Below are 23,375 nucleotides of genomic sequence, written 5' to 3'. Positions count from 1 at the left end.
ATCAGTGTTTTCTTGTGCTGCATTCAGACGCTCTTCACAAGTACTGAAACCCGAGCAGAAAGGTTTTGAAAAACATATGGGAAAAGGCAATTGATAAATTGCAAGGACAAAGGTGACAAAAAAAACAAGCAAAACAACAAAATTGATGTTTACAAGAAAAACTTAAACGATATTTTTGAAATGTCGATAAAAACACAATGAGGAGTTGACTGTGTTTCCACTGTCTGTAGCATCTCCTCTGGTGATAACATCCCAGTAACCATGGCGATGGATGTTCGAAACATTAGCAGCTTTATTTCTATTGCAGCCACCAAACTAGCCGTCATTATTTCCAATCCGAGGACACGTAGGCGTGTTATGGAGCCATGATGGAAAGGCGAGCCCCTTATACGTGGGAGCTGCCACGTATGAGGGATTTCTGGGAGATGTAGTCCACGATTTCACAGAGGAATTGTGGGTTATAAACTTATGTGATGCAATAACAGCTCTTGACTAAAAAGGGTTTCCACTGAAGTTTTGTGAAATGTGGCTCTTTTGAATTGCCTGAAATACCACCTCATGCCAGTGTAAATTTTTTCTTTTTGGCGCTAATTTTTTGACGTCTTTTCATTAAGTGTATATGTATTTCCAATTTCAATACGCACAATTGGAGGGCTAAAAACCTGCCTTGAGTGTGTTCTTCGCTGAGGTCCGAGTGATTAGTCGTCAGGATTATGTAACGTTAACCTGCAGGTATAATGTCTGCAGTGACCACAACAATAACATATTAACATGTACAACTACTGCAGAAAGCAAAAAGTGTTTGAAAAAATGTTACTTTTTGTACATCTCTAACAAAAAAGAAACCCAGGGAGTTAAAATTTCAGTTTTGTCTAAAATTCGATACATCTGATGCAGCACATTTTGAACATAGACACATAACTGATTTTTCACATCTATAGATCTACAGAGACAGATCTATATCGATTTATCAGTTATTGGAGGTTTCATTCAATAATTCTTCATATTGATGTCTGCGGGTCTCTTTTGGGGTTTTTGTCTGGTCTGTTGTTTTCACCTCTGAAGGAGTCGTACTGATTTTTTTTTATGTCTCTGCATGTTGCTGCTCATGCTGTGTGTTCATTTCACGGTTTATAATATCAAAATCGAGTGGATTTCATTACTCGAATGAATGTTTGCTAAAATTTCATTCCACTCATGTCACAGAGAGAAATGGGAGCTAGTTATATTTATCTTTATTTTATGGGATGAGGCAATGTTTAATAATGTTTTATCCATTAAATCTGTTATTGTGCAAAGACAACGATGTGACCAGAACTTTTAAAAGGTGCATTAAGATTTTATTTAACTTATGTAAACAGAAACTAATGTGCAAATCTATGAATAAAAAAAGAAACTGAACTGTTGTGTACAATCTTGAGTTATTAAAAAAGGAAACATATAACGAAAAAGTTAAACATTTTAAGGCTGGTGCCGCAAAAAACAAATCTGCAGTAACTGAGAAACTGCAAGAGAAAAACACATCAAACACGTCCACGCTGTCACGCTGATACATTACGTGTCCACCCAGATTTTAAAGCGGCACTAAAAACTCCTCTGCTGTCACCGTGTGACGCTGGGAAGCGGTGGGATTAGCAGAATATCCTAATCTGCTCCCTTTCACTTTGAGAAAATGGTATTACATAACGGCAATTCCAACTCAGCGGGGTGCCGCAGAGGGTCAAATATGAGACAGCGGGAATCAAAAGAGCCGTACATGTTGTGCACTCGCTGGGATTTAATCTGGTCAGAAATGTGGAGACAGAACACGTTCTTTCACGTGTTCAGTTTTCATCTCACTTCTTCAGACAAAGAAAGCAAATGTTGTTTCTGCAAACCACAGAAACCTCACATTTATGCAGCAAAGACACTGAAACATGTGATTGTTTGGGCACAAAAACACTTGGTCATAGTGAGAAAAATATCATGTTTTGACTTACATTTTCATTTTTTAATATCCTTAAATTAATTGAATTAATGATCGTTAATCAGAAATTCTATTTTATTCCATTTCAGTGAACTGTGATCGCTTTTCTCAGTCTGTCCTCAATTACTCACAGCTTTCGCTTTTTGGTCAATAAAAATAAAATAAAATTAAAAAAAAAAAAAAAAAACACTGTTTAAGTGCTGTTTAAAAATATAAATATAAATTGCCAATCTTTCAGTTTTTAATTTTTCCTTTTTTTTTTTTTTTTGCAGAATTTGGATCCTGAATTCATGCATGATCGCTGCAGAGTTGGATGTCATCATGAACAGAGACTTTCTTTGAGCATCCCAAAGTTTAAACTCCAGCTTAAGCAAGATGATTTAACCTAGAAACTAAAATAAGCTTCCTGCAACAACAGATTATTTTACTTGAGGTTTCATGTTTCAAAAATGTATAGAAGCTTGTAAATAAAATAAAATAAAATGAAATAACAAATGATAAAGTATAATAGAATAATAAAAAATAAAATAAAATACTAACTAATAAGCTTTTCTTTGCACAGTAAGTTCTTTTATGTTTGATGCATCATGTACATTTTACATCTGACAATAGCAGGCCATATGTAGGAGTTTGAGTGCAATACTTAGACGTATACTTATACTTACTTACACTTCAGCCAAAGGAGGTATTTTTATGATGTGGCAGGCTTATTAGTACTTTTACTGACGTAAAGGCTCTGAACACTCCAACTTTTACTTCGATAAAAAGAGGAAATAAAGAGCTTTTATTTTCCAAATTGAGCATTTGAGACATTTCCTGTTTTAAATAAACATGAGTGATTTTTAGGGGGGTGCTGCCACCTAGTGGACCTTGTTTGGAGTTACATCACTCTGCATTTTTGGAAATCTGACATTACTCTGTCTCACGTTTTGCTCCTCAGCTTCCTCACTTTCTCTGCTAAAGATGAAGTATTATTACTGAATGTTGAAATCATGCTACCAGTGATACTCTGTCTGCTGCGGGTTCAGGTTTTTGTCTCTGCAGTAATCGGCTGGAGTCCTCTAAAACTGTCCAGATGCACTCTGGAAACAGAGACAGGTGTCTCCTCTGTCCTGTGAGTGAGGACAAAACGAGGCTCAGGTGTGTTCAGTGAGGGGACGAGGGACAGGTGTGCAGAATGAAACACAATCAGACACTCTGAGGACATCTGGTGGACAGAAGAGAAAAGACATAGACAGGAATTTCTAACTTTTAGGCATTTTTCAGGGTCATTTGCTTCATTATTATTGAAATTGTTTTTAGTTTTTTAACTAGTGTTTTTTGGTAATTTTCTTGTACTTGTAATAATTTCTGCTTAATTTTTGCATCATTTCTTCTTTCGTTGTTTGTCACCCTCTTCCCGTGTTAAGCCATTTTAGTCAGGTTTCAAAGGGTTAAAGGAGAAGAAAACAGTCTTGATTCTCAGTTCAGGTTTTGCAGAAGTGTTTCATATACAGGAATCTCCCTCACAGACACTAAACCTGTGTTGATTTGTTAAATGTCTGCTGCATGGGACAACAAATTTGACAGAGGACAGACTTTGAGACGCAGAGACAGAATCAGTGTTGAGGAGGAGAGGACAGAGGAGGAGTGTCTGCTTTAACCCCTGAGAGTGTGATGAGACATCGAGTCTCAGGTGTGTCCAGTGAGGGGACGAGGGACAGGTGTGCAGACTGAAACACAATCAGACACTGAGGACATCTGGTGGACAGAAGAGGAACGACACAGACTGCAAAGTCTCAAAGCCTAAAAAACATTAACTTGACTTTCAAAACAGTGAATTAACTCTTTGAAACCTGAGCTCATTCATTCATTTTGGAAAAAAAGTTAAATAAGGAGCGAGATAAAATAATATGCAACAGAAGTCTGCAACTGGATTTTTTCTGATTTATTTAGTGATAAAAAGAGATATCCAAACTTCAATCTGTAAAAACCTTTGACTCCAAGATGTCAACAAAGTAAAACAAGATTCTTTTTATTAACTTATTTTGCAATGTCCACTTTTTCATTTTTGAAATGCGTGCAAAAGCACATATTTAATTAGATAATGCTTAATTTGCATTTTTAGACATTATAAATAAATAAATAAGTAATCTTAATAAAATTACAAGAAATTCAGATTTATATACAAAAAAAAAGAAAAAAAAAGTTTGAAGATTGTAATCTGGATTAAACTCACACAAGAACCAAACTGACACGCAGACTGGATTTGAACCTTTATTTATTCATTGTTATTTTGATCATGAGAAACATAATCAAGGACAAATATAGGAAAAAATATCTTTGACCGAACAGAAGAGAGCGGAGCAGAGAGATAAATCACAGCAAACAAACGGAGCAAGAGAAATAAAAATAAGTGCTTCAGGTTGGGTGAATACATTCCTCTGGGCCAAATGAAACTATACATACGTAAGCATATTCATATTTATATATATATATTTATATATATATGGAGGAGACCGTGTCGGCGCACCTGGTGCAAAAACAAGCCACCAGCTGAGTCAGCTGCTGTAGCACCTGCACAGGTGTGACGGAGGGTTTGAGGTATTTCAACTACGCCGGGGGGAAAGAGGGTTTCTGTAATGCCCATGCATCGCCCACACTGGTCGGGCACGCTGTTTTGGTAATATTTCTGAATATATTTATATGTGTAATATATACTGCTTATATTCATGTAACCCTTTCCCAAAATACACAGGAAATATCTATGTAGGAAAAACAGACTGTACAAAAAAAACAATATCTCTGTATAAACATTAAAACCTTTAATATATATCAATATATCCTTTATATACTGTAATCTTTTGGTCTGTAGTAAAGAGTACTAAAGTGAATCCACAGTAGAAGACGACAACACTCACCCAACGTTTCAAATATACATTCATGTCTCACTCGGCCACCGGGGGGCGTACTCGTCGCTGAGCTACACTTCGGAAAATACGACGGAGGAAAAATAAAGTTCATGCCAAAGCCGTAGAGAACCATCTATTGCACACGTTTGGTTTCTATATGAATTAAAAATAAAAAATTAAAAGTAAAACCCTGTCAAACATCAGTGAGTCTTTAAAATGTTTCTGTGACGTTTCAGAAACATTTAAACAAACGTCTGAGCTCATAAAAAACCTTTTCAGAGAATTCAAAACAAAAGTACAAAGTGTTTTTTTTTTCAGGAGAGAAATCAAATGAATCATTTTTCTGTTTGATATCTGGATCTTTTTTTTTTTTGCTTTTTTGACCATAAAAAAAGACCCAGGTTGTGACAAATTGTGTTTTTCTTTCACATTATCATCCGATACGTTTCTTCTAATGAGGAAATGAACAGTAGGAAACGTTATTTTGTCCTTCACACAAAGTGTCTCAGATTTATTTGTTAACCCTTTAAAAACCTGGATTGACATCAGTTTTGTTGTGCGACATTCAGGCACCTTTCACAAGCATTTGAACCTTTAAAACCCGAGCAAACTGGTTTGATTTCTCTCAAACACTTGGGAAACAGGCAAGAGATAATCAGCAAATTGCAGGAAACTGGGAAAAAAGGTGACAAGAAAATGACCTGAAAATGAGTAAAAAATGAAATAAAATGAAAAAAAAAAAAATAATAGGAGAGAGAAAATTATAAGAAAATTATTTTTGGAAAAACATTCAGAAAGACACTTTTTAACAATGAAAATTATATATTTAAATATCTATATCTCTCTCTCTATATATACTGTAAATATATATATATATTTTAAAATAAATCCAGTCTTAAGGCTTTTCGTAATTTCTTGTGAAGTTGCTTTTTGGGTAAATTCTTGTGAAGTTAAGGAAGAAATCAAGCCAATCGGCTCAGGTCTCAAGGGGTTAAATAACACCAGGTGGTGACATTCATGAGCTCTGTCTGTGTTTTACACTTAATACGCTGCCATACAGGTTTTATGATATGAGCTGTGAGCTTCAGATTTCGCCCATCAGCTCTGCACCGTAGAAATCTCCGCACACGCCTTCCTCATCCTCTATTCTATGATGATAAAAATACAAAATCCATTAAAGAGACGCTGAGTGTGCAAGAAAGAGCTCTTATCCTGCATATTAAAGATATTAAATTGAGCGTACAAGATCGTATTTTGTTTACTTTCTTCAGCACACAATTTATCATCCTGCACCAACAAAATAATTTAAGTTTTTCATACATTTTCATTTATCTTGTTCATGCCAAATAAAAAAGGTGTTATCCTGTTTGCACAAGATATTATTCCACAAGCACAAATTATTTACTTGATTGCACAGAAAAATAATTTTGGGGCTCAACTTGTTTACAGACGATACTGTCTTATTCACACAAAATATCTTACCTGCAGAAATGATTTTCTTTCATTCAAGAAATGCTGTTTGCACACAAGTTCTTATCTTACACAAAAGATACTAACTGCAGCTTGCAAAGTAGTATTTTTTTTGCCCCCAAAATAACAAAGTTTATCAAAATGTGTTCCACAATTATTTTACGAGAAGAAACCGTTAAGTTGTCCCTGCAAAAAAAAATTATTTGCATGCTTGATATTGCATAAAGAATTCATCTTCTTCAGCTAAGATATTACTAAAGCTGCTCAAGGTAATATCTTGTTTGCACAAAAGAATAAATAATTGTCAGATGTTCTTTGTCATTTTGAATTCTCTTTGAAAATGATCTGAAGTTAATCTTTTAAATTTTAAATTATAAGTGTTTAGAAGCCACATCAGTATCTCTCAGGCAGTGAGGCGGCGGTGCAGAGATTTCTACAGCGTGTGCATCACATCAAACTCAGGACTTTGAAATTTCACAAAGATTCATGACGCTCGTCTTCGTCACGTTTATCACGAGAGCTGCAGTCTGACTCCACCTCAGACACTGCCGGTGCGTTATGGCATCATTCAGATCACCGCGGCTGCTGAGGGCCACCAGGGGCCCCGAAAACAAACAAAAAGCATCAACTCTCTTTGGGTTCGTCTCTGAACTGTTTGTGTCATAATTAAAGTATTTAAAGATACACTCCCTGATGTTGTTACAGCACTTTTGATTGTAAGAAATACATTTTTGGGGAAAAATTTGGGTTATAATAAATTTGGGGCGTATAAAAAATAAGATTTCTTATGGCATTTTGGGACACTATATCAAAATCAGTGAGTGCATCTTAAAGTTTCTTTGCACTTTCCATAATATCCATAAAAAAACTGCTTTGGGGCCCAAAAAAGGCGTCTGACCAAAATCAAAACAGATGCTGATTGACCAATAGCAGAGCGGCAAGAGGCGGACCACATTCATATACAGAGTCATCAGGAGCAGAACAAAGGCAGGTATGTACATGTGAACAGGTGCATTGTGGGAGCACCTGCACACCTGAAGGGGAGGGGCGGAGTCTGTGAGTGGGGTCGGTGGAGAGCGAGGCGTCGGTAGCTCTAAAGTGCCGTTATTTTACACTGAAGGAGGAGGAGGGGTCAGAGGTCAGACGTCAGGTGGGGCGGCAGTTTTGTGTTTGTGACCCAAAGAGGAGTCCGTGAGGAGGATTCACAGAGAGACGTGTGTGTGTGTGTGTGTGTGTGTGTGTGTTTAATAAACCTGAATAATGGGCTCGACTCACGGCCGTCGCTCAGGAGCAGCTTTAAGCATCTGCTGGGTTACTGTTACCATGGAAACAGATGACAAGTGTTAGCTGGGGAGCGGAGGACATTATAAAGATGTTTTTTTTATTTATTTTATTCCATCTTTTTTTAAAATAACACTCCCGGCTGTCCTCGTGTTTGTTTGATTAAAAACTGCACTATAGATTTGTGTTTTTACAGAAAGACAGAATAACAGGACGGATCTTTTTACTTTGCACTCATATTACTGGATTTTGCTCTGATTGGTCGACAGAAAAACCTCCGCCAGCTTGTCAAAGTCAGCTCAGAGAGGATGAAAAGTACGTTTTTGTGCACGTTGAGCTGCCGTGAGTGGAGCCGTCAGGAGTGATTGTGGAGGAGGAGTGAGAGGAGGGTCGCTGGTGGATCAGGAGGAGGCAGGATTCTCAGAGTGTGTGTTGCTGTGTACATGTTTTAATATTTAAATGTATAAACGTGTGTGTGTGTGTGTGTGTGTGTGTGTGTGTGTCCTCACAGCGGGCCGTGCTGCGCCTCGTACTTGGCCAGGATGTTCTTGGTGCGTCCCAGCTCTTTCCTCAGCTCGGCCACCTCCTGCCTCAGCGCCGAGTTCTCCTTCTCCAGGAAACCGGCTCGGATGGCGATCTGATTCTCCTTGAGCCGCCTGGCGTCCCGGGACCGCTTGGCCGCCAAGTTGTTCTTCCTGCGCCTGGCCCAGTATTTGTCATCCTGCTCAAAGGACACAAAGGAGGAGAGATGAGACGGACACTTCAAAGAAGACAAACATAAAAGAGGAATATTTTTTTAGTTTTGAAATGTTCCACGTTAGTTTTGTCTTTTATGAAAACTGAACTGTTCACACATTAGAGATAACATTTATTATTTACTATCTTTACTTGTGTACTATTATTATTATTACTTCTATCTATTATTTATCAAACTTTAAAATAGTAAGTAGATACTAGATCATTAGATAGTTTAACTTTGTGTTTAGACTTTAAACAGCATGAGGCAGCGAGGTGTAATGTGTCGCCACACTGTGCAAGTAAAACGGACTCGGCTTTTATTTGAAGTTTTATAGTATATTTTGTTTCAATTTTTCCTCCTTTGTATTGCAACTGCTGCTCCCAGTCAGCCATCACTGGACCGCAGCCACACACACACACACACACACACACACACACACACACACACTTTTTTATTGCAACAAATTAAAAGCTAAATCCTCTGAGCCTGACCTCTCAGCGGAGGAGACAGAGGAGCGCGAGGAGGGATCACGAAACTCACCGCTCTCTCATTCAGACTCATATAAGCCTCTTAACCAGGAGGACACGCCCCCCTCACTGCAGCAGGACCAATCAGAGGGCAGAACTAAGGACGGCGAGTTCTCTCCCAGCATGCCGTGCAGGTTTAAGCCGAATCGATAATAATCAGCACTAATGGTCGTCTGTCAGTCTGTCTGAGCTGCAGCTCTGCACCTCAGAGTCTGACACTTTCTGCTTTTTCTTACATGAAATTCACACCCATAAACGTTCCTACGAGGGTTAAATTTTACAGTGTGAAGGCTCAAAATAACAATAAGATCAAACTCTCAAAACTGACATTCAAACAAAAGGTAATAAGCAACTTAACAAGACATGGCCCCCAAAATTTAAAAGAATTATTAAAAAAAGTTACAAGGAAATTACCTGAAAATAAGCAACTAATTTGTTAAAAAAAGCTCATGAATTTCTCAATTTACGTTAAGGTTATAAAATACAGACAGGAAATCAGCTGTTACATAACAAGATGATTTCAAGCTTTTGAGACTGTAAAATAAAATTCAAAAGAGATGATTAAAAAAAAAAAGCCTTGATCTTGTCAGAACCGGCTCCAAATTACCTTCAGGTCTTCTGGGATGAAGATCTTGCGAGCTTTCTTGATCATCGGTTGCGGTTTCAGCTCTTCGGCCGAGAACTTGCGTTTGCGCGGGTCGAACATCTCCTGGCCCGGCACGCTGGACAGAGCCAGGTCGGCCGGGTCGGGCTCGTACCCGATGGGAACCTGGATGGAGTCTGGGTCGATGGGGCTGGGAGTGTTTCTGGAGTTCGGGAGGCCTGGAGGAAGAAGAGTCGAGTCTTTAAACGTTGAACATCATAACCAGACATATCTTACTCAGAGTCTTCCTGTGAGTCCAGACAGAGATCTGAAAAGGCAAAAAACAACCTGACAAGCGATGGATGCTTGAATAACAAATGAAAAAAGCAAGTAAGTAGTAAGCAGGAAGCAAAAAAAAAAAAAAATACAATCTGCTTCAAGAAATAGGTGACAAATAAAAGGAAATGAAATTAAACTAATGAAATAAATAGTTTTGATGACAAAGTCTTTTTTCATCAAAGTTATTTCATTTAAGTCCTGGTAATTCATTTTAATACATTTCAATTTTTTGTATTTTCTTTTTTTTGAGCAGAGAAGATCTTCCATACATTTGGCCTCAAAAAGAAAGAAAGAAATTAGACACAAGCAGTTAGAGATAAATAAAAATAAATTAATAAAACTGGTTAAAACTGCCCAACAGCACCTGTGCTGCTATATGTATTAATTATTATTTAATAGTAGTATGAAGTACTACCATAGTAGTAATATTAGTATTAGTAGTAACAGTAGTACTAAATATTCACAAGAAGAGAAGTGGTAGCAGTGACGCGCTGCAGCCTGCAGGAGGCGACACACCTGAAGTTAAACCATTAACTGTGTTTTTAAAGCAGGTTTCAATAACTGTAATCAGCTTCAGGTGACAGGAACTATTTCTTCATAAAAAATGTGACATAAATGTTTCCTGTTGCAGTTTGAAGTCTTTTAATGTCCTTATTGAGCCCTCAGCTCTGACCTAATGATGCGTTCACTGTCTCCTCTCCGCTGTGAGCCCGTGGGCGGATCAACCTTGTGAAAATCTGAAGCATGTGAATATGAATCCAGGAGATCAAATATGTGTCATGGGGAAAAGGACATTTCCTTTGCTCTTTTCGCAGTAAACTGATGACATTTAAAACAATGAAATCAGCCATCAGTGTGTTTCCTGCAGTTTTTTCTCTCTCCATCATTTCTGAAGACAGACAGCCGTTATGTAACACTGACTGTGGGTGTCTTAATTAACACACGGTTACAGAAGCAGAAAACGAAGGAAAAAATGCACCAACTGGTTTCAACTTAAAACTTAAGACTCTGTAAACGTCTCAATTAGTTTAAAGCTCCTCAATTACAAACAAAAGGAAAAATTAGCCAAAATAACTGCAGTATACATGAAAAACCCTTTTGTTTTAAGTACTATTGTTGTATTTTTTAAAACTTCATCCAGGAAATAATGCTTGCATAAAAAACAAAATCAACAACAAAAAAATATGGACCCTAAAGTTCTATTGTCACATCCAATTTATGATTGTTGGAATTTGATGTGATGCAATATTGATGCAAACAGTTTCGGTAAATCAAAAAATAAATCAAATAAAAACAAAAAAAAATCTGTATTAAGTAGTAAGTCACATAATATAAGAATAGGATAAAATAATTAAACATAAATAATAATAAAGTGAGTAATAATTCATCTTAATTTTGACTTATAAACTCACATTTTCAGTGAACTTGCAATGTTGGTCCAAAACTTAAATTGTTTCCTCTCACTTAAAATGTATTTATATTGATAAAACCTGTAGCTTTCTTGCCTTTGAACATTAAAACCTGTAGTTAATTAATCAAATAATCTTTTTTAATTAATTTTGTTATCATGGTTATCACTTTTTTATTTCTGTCCTCAGTAATTTAATTTAACACATATTTTTAGGTATTTTTTTGAACAGAAAAGGACTTCAACATACATTAAGCCCACAAGGGAGTTTCAAGTACAGTTTAGAAAGAAATGTGGCTTTGAAAGTCACATTTTTAACCCTGAGTGAAAGAGCTGTGCACCTTTTCGGAGGCCCCCCACCCCCTCGTCTCCCTCTTTGTCTCTCTGAGCCTGAGAAACACTTCTTGGAAGAGACTATTTGTTTTTCCTCTCCAGCTGGTCCTGCAGAGGTCAGGGCAGGTGTGTGTGTGTGTGTTTGCTCTTGTATACCTATCTTTGTGAGGACCAGTGAACGATTTTAGACCTCAGTGAGGACATTTCTACAGAGTGAGGACATCTCTACAGAGTGAGGACATCTCTACAGAATGAGGACACTTTGGTTGGTCCTCACTTTGAACAACAAACAAGTCATGTTGCTGCAGGATGCAGGATTTCCCAGACATTTGTTTATTTGTGGAGGCCCGCCACGATCAAAGTATGTGCTGCCACAAATGTTTTTATATTTCTGATTGTGGACACATTCATTAGACGCGCTATAGGAATATATATACTGTTAATGTTTGCACCAAAATCTCAGAGTGCAGAGCGTACTCTGCACATAGTGAGCAGCCAAACATCACGTGCAGTGAAAAATAAACTGAAGTGCTCATTGTGCAAAAAAAATATAATCATGACGAGGCCTGAAGGTGCAGTGTTAACCCACCCGAAAAAGCGTCCAAATTAAGAGCAGAATTCGGACAAAGAATGATAATCAAACTGTGTTGAATGTGTACTGGATTTTTTTTCTTGTCTGAGCATATTCTGGTTTCTCATGAATGGAATATGGTGTTTACATGCTTAAACACATAAATCGGATGCTCCAAACACTTGATCATAAACGAGTTAATCCTGTGGGAACCCTGAGTAAATCTGCTTGATGTCTTTCAAAAACATAGGTAAAAGGCCATGAACAATTTAGGATGAAATGACCCAAAAAAGCACAAAGAAGTGCAAGAAAATTACCTGAAAATAAAATTTAAAAAATAAATAATAACATCTAAAAAAAAAAACAAAAAAAAAACAAGCACCCCCGCTATTGTGTTACCCTTCAGTTTCATACTAAAACTATTCAGAGAAATACTATAATATCGAATTTGGGCATTTAATTAATTTTGGCCTGAGCCTGAGGCATCATGGAAAAGAGGTTTCAAAAGGGCCTGTTAGAAAGTTCAGCCTGTGTTTGTTTTAGGTTCATCTGAGGACAGATTTCTGGAATCACAGTTCTGCGTAAAAGCATTAGTGATGTTAAAACCGACCGCAGATCTTCCTCTGATTTTGCCCGAGGAGCAGCTGCAGCCAGTCCGCCGTCATGTGCCTCCACATGATGGCAGCGCATGATGGATCCATGAGGACACATGATGATGTGCCTCGCTGCCTCAAACGTGTCGCTGACAGGCATCCTGACGTGTGTGTGTGTGTGTGTGTATGTGTGTGTGTGTGTGTGTGTGTGTGTGTAACATGAGTGTGAGCCACTGAGTCGTGGTTCCTTATGTTTCCCACAGAGCCCAGCTGGTCTCTTATTTCTATGTTTAGAGCAGGTTTGAAAATATACGTCTATCATTACCATTATTACCATAAAACAAATAAAAGTGAAGCAACAAATTTGGTCTGTTTCAGACTAAATAGTACTCGAACATTGTTGTTAAAATTATTTGGCATTGATTTTGAAGAGAAACTGAACACGTAACAGATACAAATAAATAACCACTGTGACATTTTCACCGGCCTCCATGCTGCTTTCTAAGTGTTTTCTTGCGTGTTTTTTGACATTGAAAGTGACTAAATAGTTAAAAAGGTGAGAAAGGTACACTTGTTTACTGGAAAAGGAGTCTTTTGCCTTTTTTAGGTTATTAGCTGTTTATAACGCTGCATACATGCACTCATTTCAGTGGAAAAAGGTAACCGAGTGTTATCAGCCCTCCTCTCATGAGAACTTGCAGTCGTGCAGTTGTTGTTTAAATAAATTTTAGGGAGCAGATTTAGAGAGAAATGTATGCTTCACTTTGCCCAAGACCAGACCTACAAATCATGGGTTGACTGGACAGTTTGGAAAAAAATCATCACATTAATTTTTCATTTCCAGTTCAATCCAATCACTAGAAAAAATAACTAAATGCTGGCATTAGATGTCTCTGCACACCACATTTACATAACATTTGTATGTTGTTATGTAGCAGATACACTTTAACTTTGCAGCTTGCGTAGTATTCACACCATTCACCATCCTGCAAATATAATGCATCTGTGGAGTACTTGATTCCATATTTGGGGGACTTGGACTGTTAAATCCTATTCAGAGCCCCAAAAGAAAGCTCCCTGGGTTGATGGGATGACTCTAGTTATTAAAAAGTGATTTTTCATGAGCTCAGCTCTTTTTCCCTGACAATATAAACCCAGGTCTTACAGGTCAGAAGTGAGCTTGAGTTTGAGTTTATTTCATTTCAAACAAATAATGATAACAATAAAAAATAATACAAATTTTTAAAAAAGAGTCTCCATCATGGAAAAAAAACATATAAAGGAGGAAACTTTTTGAAGTTCTCCACCTACCAAGCAGGATGTGTGTGTGTTTTCAGTCCCTCCGCTCTGTCTGTCCGTCAGTTTGTTTTTCGTTTCGTGCTGAACCCTGGGTAACCCTGGTTGTTCCTGCCTCCTTATCTGCCGGACGGCCACAGGACCATGTGGGAATACAAATATGCCAGATTATGCCAATAGATTACTTGGCTATTTTTAGACATGAGAGCGGCAGATTACTGCTGGCCTCTGCTGGGCTGAAGCTCCGGTGTGATGCTGTGCACGGGGCCGTGACCGCTGATGGGAGAACTTTTTAAATCCTTCAGGGAAGCCAAAGTCAGTGGAAAAGTCCCAACTTTACTCAGTAAAATGAGATAAAGTATCCAGAGTGAACAGCTTAATGTTAGTTAATGTGAGTTTATAGTGCAACACACCTGTCCCTAAGAGTCTTTGTAAAGATCGCTGAAAGTCTGAATCATTTCAGATACTTTAATGCCTCATTTGGGATGTTTCCTTAACCCTTTCAAAGCTTGATCGACATCCCTACTGAATTATTAGAGTTTTTATATTAATATATAGCCAACTTTTATACTTTTAAAGTACACTTTATAACTTTTTCTTATATTTTAAAGGTAATTTGTTTAGTTTTGTTTGGGTATCTTGTACTTTTAACAGGCTAATATTTGAGTAATTTCTTGTTAAGTTGCTCAATTGCTTAATTGCTCTTGCAATTTGTCCAGGTCTTAAAGGGTTAAGGGGGCACTCGAAGTGAATATCATCATGAAACTTGGCCAATTACTTACACTTACACAACTAATATTTATTTTACAAGTTTGATGGAAAAAAAGTTTGAAATTTTGCAGTATCTAATGAAATATGTGCTGAACATAAATCCGAACATCGGAACGTTGTTTCATCGTTTCATCATTCAAATACTTGACGTTTGTGTCCTGAATATGTCCGATGCGTTTTTCTTGCTTATGTTTTAGCTCGTTTTCCTGTTTTATTTTGCATATTTTAAATGAAGATCTTAACAACAAATTTAATTGTCAAAGGTCAAGTGTGAGATTTAGCCGCCGCGGTGAGGCTACAGATCGCAACCAACTGAAACTTCTCCTGTTTGACCAGCGTGCAGCAGAATGATGGCGGCCGATTCAAAAAGTGAATGTCTCTATCTGTCACTAGTTTGTGGTTTGTCCGTTCTGGGCTACTGTAGAAACACGGCGACAGAACATGGCGATCGCCGAAGACGAGGATCTGCTCTCTATACAGATATAAACGGTTTATTCGAAGGTAACAAAAACACAACCATTCTTATTTCCAGGTGATTATACACTAAAGAAAAAAGACTTTTTAATAAAGTCCATTTCTGACAACATATCAACCTAAATTCTGCAAACTGGACTTTTACAAAGAAGTCAAAAAACAGTACGTTTTTAAAAAGTTGCATAGTATCATAGATTCTGAAGAACGTGCAACTGTGCTCTTCAGAAAAGTTCAAGAAGGACACAAACTTTTTTGTGGGAAAAGACGAATATTTAACAAAAACAAGTGGAGTGATCTTTAAGAATATCTCAGCTCCAAAAAACCAAATGAACTCCTGCAGCTGATTTCGGAAACACAAGACATGAACTCTGCTCTGACCCAAGAGGAGTATCCCTGTCTGACTCACACACTTCAGCCACGTGTGTGTGTGTGTGTGTGTGTGTGTGTGTGTGTGTGTGCCACAGGGTTATTAGTTGATGTGAGCGTAAACACAGGGTTGGAAACTTGGTGAGTGTTGATGTGAGGGTTGCCGCCCCCTGGCCTATTTCTTCAGAGAACACTATGTTCTTAAAACATTGATCTCATGCAGAGACATGCACGCACGCACACACACACACACGCACACGCACACCCACACGCAAAGACACGCACACACAGACACACACACCACTGGTCACATGTCTCTGCACGCTGTGAGAGGAAGGCTTGTTTTCTTCCTCTATAAACATGAGGAACTCGAGGTGAGTAAAAGACTTAACACTGAAGTTTTCGTCGTCACACACACGCGTGTCGGTACACGAGTGTGTGCACACACAAACACACAAACACACACACACACACACACCCTGAGGCCAGGACATCTGTCGAGGTGCTGAATCTGACACCTCTCTCACTCCTGGCGTCTGGGGCCAACATGTTTTCCTCGCAGCGGCGCAGAGCGCGTTACTACTCACAGTTTCCCCCCATCTGAGATCACACCTGAGCTCATCTCACCTTTGCACTGTTTCCCGTTTTTACGCAGCGTTTCTGTGACCACGAAGAGGTCGAGGATTTAAACTTTGCTCTCTTTGCTTTGAGTGTTTTCTGCGTGTGGCGAAAGAGCCCACAGACTGAAGATTAGAGCGCAGGGCGGTCGGATCGCGTGCAAAGAAAAGCCTGACAACAATGTGGAAATGCCACACGAGTAGATGTCATAACGACTGACGGTCACACTGCCACCAGGTTTTGTTTGTTAGTTATTCCACAAAATTTGGAGGACAAATTGGCTTCAAGGAGTAAGATTTCTTTATATTTTTGCCAACATTTCTGATTTTTTTTTTTGAGGATAAAAAAAAAGAAGCAAAAGTTAAAAGTTAAATGTTGCCTGATTGCTTCACTTTTACAGGGTTTTGTGTGACAGTTTCTAAAATAAGGATCGTTAAAATATCAATAACAATATCAATAGCAAAACAGCATTTTTTAAAACCTTACTTCTCAACAAAATCATTTTTTCACTAAATATAAGTAGCTCAAAATCTCAAATGTGAATTGTCTAAAAATGAGCAACTTCACTTAAATAAAAAGGTCAGAAATTGGCTAAAATGGGATTTGGCTCCTGGTGTTTTAACTTCTGGGTGTATTGTTTACCTAAACCTCTGGCATGTGGTTTAAAAATAGCGTACAGTGGCCGCATGACGTCATAAAGTTACATAAGAATCAGGCTGACTCAGAAATGTTTGTTTGTCTTTGAAACTTTGCTAACGTGACTCAAGAAGTCACCATAAGATACTGGTCTCACCAGTCCCTGCAGACTGAGCGCACTGAGATGACACTTCGTATTTCTTATGAATTCAATAAAGTCCTTCTTAGGAACTATCCTAACAACATCGTTATTTGTATATTGTTTTGGCCCCGACTGACAGAAACCTTCTCGTCTCTCTCATGTTTGTTGCAGTTTTCCTGTAAATGTTCTTCTGCACCCTCAGATGTTTGCTTTCTCTTTCAGTTTTCCACGAGCTGCATGATAGAAATGTCATCAATACGGCCACTTGCTCGACAAGGTCCTGTTTTATTTTGACATAACCTGAACGGGACAGTGCACAGACTTTGCACTAAGGACTTTTTCACACACAGCTCCTCCAGCTAAAGTCAAGATTATTTCAGGTTTGCAGTGCATGAGTGAGCGCACACGAGAACCGAGACCTCCGTCCGGACGGACGATGAAGTGGAACTGTTACTTTGAGGGACGCTGAATTAAAAAGCATTTAGGCTATTTATCTGAAACGTAACTTGCATGCGTGAAGTGCGGCCGTGATGTTCTCACAGGATTCGCACGTTGCCAGTTTACACGGCGACAGAAAGGGTGGCGTTTTTAAAAGTTTACACTCTGGAACCCGATTACAAAAGTTTGTGTTTTCAGGTCCGCAAAACGATTGTTTGTGAAAAAAAGGCCAAACCTCAACGAAAGTTTAACATTTAATGCAAGAACTGTTGCCTGTAAACTGTAAATGGCCCTTGAGTTTAAACTTGTGGAATATGAACAGCCCTCAGGTGTTCAGACAAGCAGACGTGACCTTGGTGTTGCCGTAGTTACGGCCCTGCTGAGAGTCCTGCTATTTAACAATCGATTCCCAGCGACAGCTAAGAGTCCAGAAATAATTTCATCTTAAAGCTGAACTCATGTGAACTCATTTTTACCGATTCCTTCCCTAAGCTGCAAATCAAACCGTTCCTCGAGTGAGATATTTAGCCGATTGATTTTTCTAAACAAAGACCAAATCCCCCCTGCAGCCACGAACGCCTCCTGACTGCCTGTTTTCTGCTCATCCATCACTGCAAATCACTCAGGAAGACAAAGACTTCTGCCTCCTACTGCAGCTACAACTCATCGTCTTCCCTTTTGTTTTCAGTCCGTGACGACTGCTAACAACGAGGCAAACGGGTTGTTCAAAGTAACAACTCTGCTCTGGCAGCTTTCTTTAGGTGTTGAGTGAATAAAATGCAGCCTTGATGTCAGTTTGACCGCCTCGCTTTTCAAGTCTGGTGATTTCTCAGCTCAAAGAAGAGATCATTTAAAGGAAAATGTTTTTAGTTCCTGCAGATCATATAAAGTTATATTTTTGCTCATTAAATTCAAAATGTAGAGCTTTAGACATCTAGCTGTTTTTGCCCTTCAGTTTCAGACACCTTTTGGTTTCCATTCATTTTTGTGAGGTCTGTTGAACTAAATTTGAAAAGATTAGCCAGTTTCAAAATTTGCTGATAGATTTATTGACAAAAAAGAACAACAGAATACTGAATATTTTGGGGTTTTGGACTGGTGGTTGAATAAAAGAAATACTTTCACATATCACATAAAATCACATACCTATTCCATAATTATCCTTTTTGTGCCAATTTGGATGATTTCTCATTCTAGGAAGAATCTCTGGTGAGGTTCCTCAAGGACCCATTTTAGGGTCCTGTTATTTTTCTCCCTGAAAATTTCATTTTGCCTCTATGCTGATGACACCCTGCTTAATCTACACCTAAAAAATAAACGGACTGACTTTAAGACTCTAAAAGACTGCAAATTGCAAGAAATTAGTAGATTTTTTTTGAAGATTATCCCAAAAAAGTAAAAGTAAAACTGTCATGAAATCTTTAATTCTAATATCATGATTATACTTTTTAAAGGATGTTGTAGAATTATTGTTCTTTTCAAGCACTTTTTCAACCAATTTCCTTGTTTTAATGGTTTTCTTAGACTTGTATGATAGTATACTGAATATTTTGGGTTTTGGGCTGGTGTTTGAATAAAAAAGCAATTTAAATCTGTAAACTCTGGGACATTTTAACAGGCATATTGGGTTTTGTCCATGTTATATCACATAAACCCTACACTTATTTACTGATTGTCCTTTTTGTGTCAGTTTGGATGATTTGGATTCAAGAAAAACTCTCTGATCAGGTCTGTCCTTGGGTCCTGTTATTTTTCTTCCTGAAAATTTCATTTTGCTGCTATGCTGATGACACCCTGCTTAATCTGCACCAACACACAGTTGCATGGTTTGCAAATCCAACTCTGCTTGTAAAGTATTAATGCAATTTATAGTTAAAAGGGGTAAAACTTGCAAAAACATCACCTTAAACTGAGGCTGGAACACGAAAATCAGTTAAAACCTTTAAGGAGCCGCTGGGTGTAAAGATGTGTGTGTGTTACCTGCTCTTGCCGGGCTGCTGTGCAGGCAGTTCGGAGAGACGACGCTCGTATGTACGGAGGTGGAGGCATGGTTGCTGAGGTCCATCACGGAGGGTGTGGATGTGGGCGGGGCTTGGGACATGATTGGCGGCTGGTGCGGCTGGTGCGGCGGAGCGTGCGGTTGGTGCTGGTTGAGTTGGTGGTGGTGGTGCTGGGAGGGGCTGGAGGGGATGCCGTTTTCAGACAGGAACTCTTCCAGGTCCATGTACTCCAGCTGGAAGGTGTCTCCATCGTAGGGCAGGGTCTTGTCCCACAGCGTGGGGCCGAGGAAGGCTGACTGTGGGGCGCTGCGCTCCTCCTCCAGGTTCTTCTCCTTCTCCTGCTCCTTGCTGAACGCTACACAGGAGGACAGAGGGACTGAATCAGTCAGTGCACCCAAAAAAATAACTTCACTTTTCTGGATATGTCTCTTAGGATTGGTAGTATTTGATCTATTTTTTCCAATATTCGTGTTTAAAAGCTACCCTGTAGTTTGACAACTTGGAGCGTTTCACAATTGTCTTGTTCAGCAAGTCCATGTTTTTATTTGGGGTCGACAGATTATTGGCCTGGCCGATCAATGGGGCCAATATTCAGCATTTGCCAATTATCTGTATCGGCGTTTTATTTTATGAATCGCCAATAAAATTAATTCATGAAAAAGTGTGTATTACACTCAACTAAGAGCAGGGAAGGCAGTCAGCAATAAATGCAAAGAAAGTGTCAGCAGAGGAGACACAAGCGATCAAAAGTCCTTTGTCTTCGTAAAACTCATTCGTTCTGACAATTTAATTTTCAAATCCATGTTTTCTGATGCAAACATGGATTTAAACATTGCAAAATCTATTTTTTGTAATTATTTTGAAGAGGTTTACTCTTTGAGTGAGGAAGATCTGCTTTCAGGGACAGTTTGAATCTCAAAAGTAAACATGAGATTATTTACATGCATCAGGTGAAAATTAAGAAATTTAAGTTGAAAGTAAACAATGCTTCTCTGAAAATCTGTGTCCCCTCACAGGAGAACTGCAGTGCTTTTTTCATTTGTTGTGAAAACACCAAACAAGAGGGATTATGGGTATAAGATGGCAGATGTCATAACAGGATACTCAGTATGAATTGTAAACACATGATAAGCCAATGTGTTTACAATTATGTTATTTCTAACAAATCACCAAAACTTGGGACGAGCACAGTTCAGATTTTTGACTAAAAACTTGAAACACGAACACGGCGCCTCAATACCAGAATTTCTCTCTGAGAACTTTGATGGTTTTCGTACTGACAACATTTCCAGCAGCAGCGAGGCGTGTCCGTGAACACAACACTGGACCTCCATCAGCTCCAAAAAAACCCTGACCTCTGACCTTTCCACAAACAGACATGTCTTTCTCACAGGAATCAATAAGGCCCACACAATCTATTATTATTGATTATGAGTGTTTTTTAAACTTTCTGGAGACATTTCTGCCCAAATGTTCTTCGACAAACAATCGATAAGTCCAATATTTTGAAGAAAGTATGAGTGTACTTTTCACGTTTAAATATGCACTAATTTTTTTGCATTCAGTCCTAAAATATTACTTAAACAAAACTCACCGTAATGTGAGGCCTTTCAAAAACATGGTGACAGCCGATTTAACAAGAAACGGCACAATTTCACAATGATGTAGTAAAAATAACTTGAAAATTACCTGAAAATAACCACACACACATAAAAAAAGATTTAAAAAACACCTTAAGAAAGTGCTAAAAAATATTTTGTACTTTTGCTATTTATTTAATGGGAAATGTTACAATTTGCATTCATTCATATTTAGAAATTTTACATAATTTCTTTAATTAAATGCATTGAAAAAAACAACTATACTCCAGAAAACTATATTTATGATTAATTTAATTTTAATATAAACTACTAAGTAATTTTCTGCACTTTTCAAGATGATTTTCTTTTTTGTTTGGTTTTCTCCTTTTCTTTTTTTTTTAACTTAATTTCTGGTAACTTTTTAACTCTAACTCTTTTTTTTCTTTACTAATTTCTTGCTATTTTGGGCATTAGCTTTTTGTTGCTCATTGCCTTCTTTTCGTGTTTTATAAAGAAATCGAGGAGATTTCAGGTTTCAAAGGGTTAAATGCAGGTTTTAAGGACTACAACTGACTTGTTGAGAGCGCAGAGAAACGCACTACATGTCTGTAGCGCAGCTCCGCAGCAGCACTGAGATTCTCATAAATCAGGTCTCTTTAACGCACTGCGCGCAGTCAACATGGACATAAAACCACAGAGTCATAAACACGGACTGTAAATAATCTCCTAAATGAGCTGCAGAGGTTCAGAGCTCGCAGCTGCGCCACACTTTTCCCTCCCAGCTTCACCTTCATGATGCAGCGGCAGCTTCATCGGGTTCTCCAGCAGAGACTTGAGCACTCCGTGCGCCGCCGCGGGCACAAAACTTGGGTTGAGCGGGATGGGATGTCGGGACATTTTCTCCATCACGCCTCCTTGCATCGGGGAGATCCCAAAAAAAGCAACACAAAAAGAAGAAAAACAAAAAGGAAACGTAGAGAAAAGAAAAGTATGACTGAGCTGCGGTTTCCTCGAGCTCTGCAGCCTACATGGATTAAAAAATACAAAATAAAAATCCCTTAGAATAAAAACCGAGAATTAAAACGGTGATCAGCGCGGGACGTGTTGTGGGCGCGTGCGGCGGTGCCTGACCGGGCTGCAGGAGGCGGACGGACCGATCACCGATCCCATGTGTGAGACCGGAGGACTGCTGACGTCAAACCGAGAGGCAAGGTCCCGCCTCTCTGTACCGCCACACCCCTCCCTCCCCCCCTCTGTCTTTACCACTAAACTGACATTTATTACTGTAAATAAAATAATGATAATAATAATAACACTGATAATCATTATTAGTATTCCAGAACTTTTAATTAATTCGGAGTTTTGACATGCGTTGTCAAAAATCAGTCATAATTAAAATTCCGTGAATGCACTTACCAGCATATCAGATGATTAACAATGTCAGTAAAATTGTTTAAATTTAAATTTGAATAGTAAAGCAAACTGAAAATATTTAATAACGTTTGTTTGAGGTCATTAAAGAAACAATTAAAAAGAATATATTGATAGAAATTCATAGAATCAAGAGTAAAACAGTAAATAAATACATAAATTTCATTTTTATGTAAAATAATATGTGATTTTTTTCTTAAAGTCACCCTAATAACAGGATTTAATAAGCCTGTAAAGTGCTGTAAATCTGGATTAAACTATAATCTTAATTCTCCTTTAACGGACTGTTTGCAGCCTAAAATGTATAAATACATAAAGTCAAGATTTCTTTTTTGTTGTTGTTGTTTTGTTTTGTTTTGTATGTGTGTGAAACTTTAATTTTTGGCTCCTTTTATGGACACAAAAATATCTAAATCCTCTTTTTGAAGCACACTGGATAGATCCTTAAAAATGTCATTTGTCCTAATAAGTTATTCATTTTAATGGTTTTTTAACTTTTTAAAATCAGTAAAGATGAGTTTCATATTTTGTGAGTCAAAACAGCAGTTAGAGCTGCTGAGTTTGTCTCCTGAAGCCTCCATTCATGATTTTTTTCTACTTTTTTGTTTTTAAACATTTATTCTTTAGATTTTGGTGATTATAGTAAGTGAGCACACACACACACACACACACACACACACACACACACACACACACACACACACACACACACACACACACAAGAATGCTGGGTCACATGAGTGGGCGGGCTTGACCTACTTTTGTCCAATGAGAGGACGCCGTGTCTCTCACTCCTCCCTCCGCTCTCCTCCTCCTGCTCCCCCCCGCAGCCGGGACACATTGAATCTCATGTGCTCCGGAGGAGAGAAAAACAAACCGAGGGGAGGAGGAGAGAGAGATAGAGAAAGGGGGGGCAGAGGAG

General features: G+C 38.3%; 1 protein-coding gene across 2 annotated transcripts; it reads right to left on the bottom strand.

Annotated features, from left to right (window-relative positions):
• Positions 1-7,541: 7,541 nt before the first annotated feature.
• On the bottom strand, positions 7,542-22,188 carry LOC121958893 (hepatic leukemia factor-like). 2 transcript variants are annotated; one of them, XM_042508057.1, is made up of 4 exons: positions 21,811-22,188; positions 19,423-19,797; positions 9,482-9,696; positions 7,542-8,332 (listed from the first exon to the last, which is right to left on the bottom strand). In XM_042508057.1, exons 1-4 carry the CDS (start codon positions 21,941-21,943, stop codon positions 8,114-8,116), a joined length of 942 nt encoding a protein of 313 aa, XP_042363991.1. In that variant the 5' UTR covers positions 21,944-22,188; the 3' UTR covers positions 7,542-8,113. The 2 variants fall into 2 exon arrangements, with proteins under 2 accessions (XP_042363991.1, XP_042363992.1); XM_042508058.1 differs by having other exon boundaries at positions 7,542-8,329; positions 21,811-22,187.
• Positions 22,189-23,375: the final 1,187 nt, after the last annotated feature.

The sequence above is a fragment of the Plectropomus leopardus genome, chromosome 19 (genome assembly GCF_008729295.1).
Source record: "Plectropomus leopardus isolate mb chromosome 19, YSFRI_Pleo_2.0, whole genome shotgun sequence".
Classification (NCBI taxonomy): Eukaryota; Metazoa; Chordata; class Actinopteri; order Perciformes; family Serranidae; genus Plectropomus; species Plectropomus leopardus.
The sequence above is the reverse complement of the archived record's forward strand: the minus strand, read 5'-3'. Positions and strand labels throughout refer to the sequence as shown.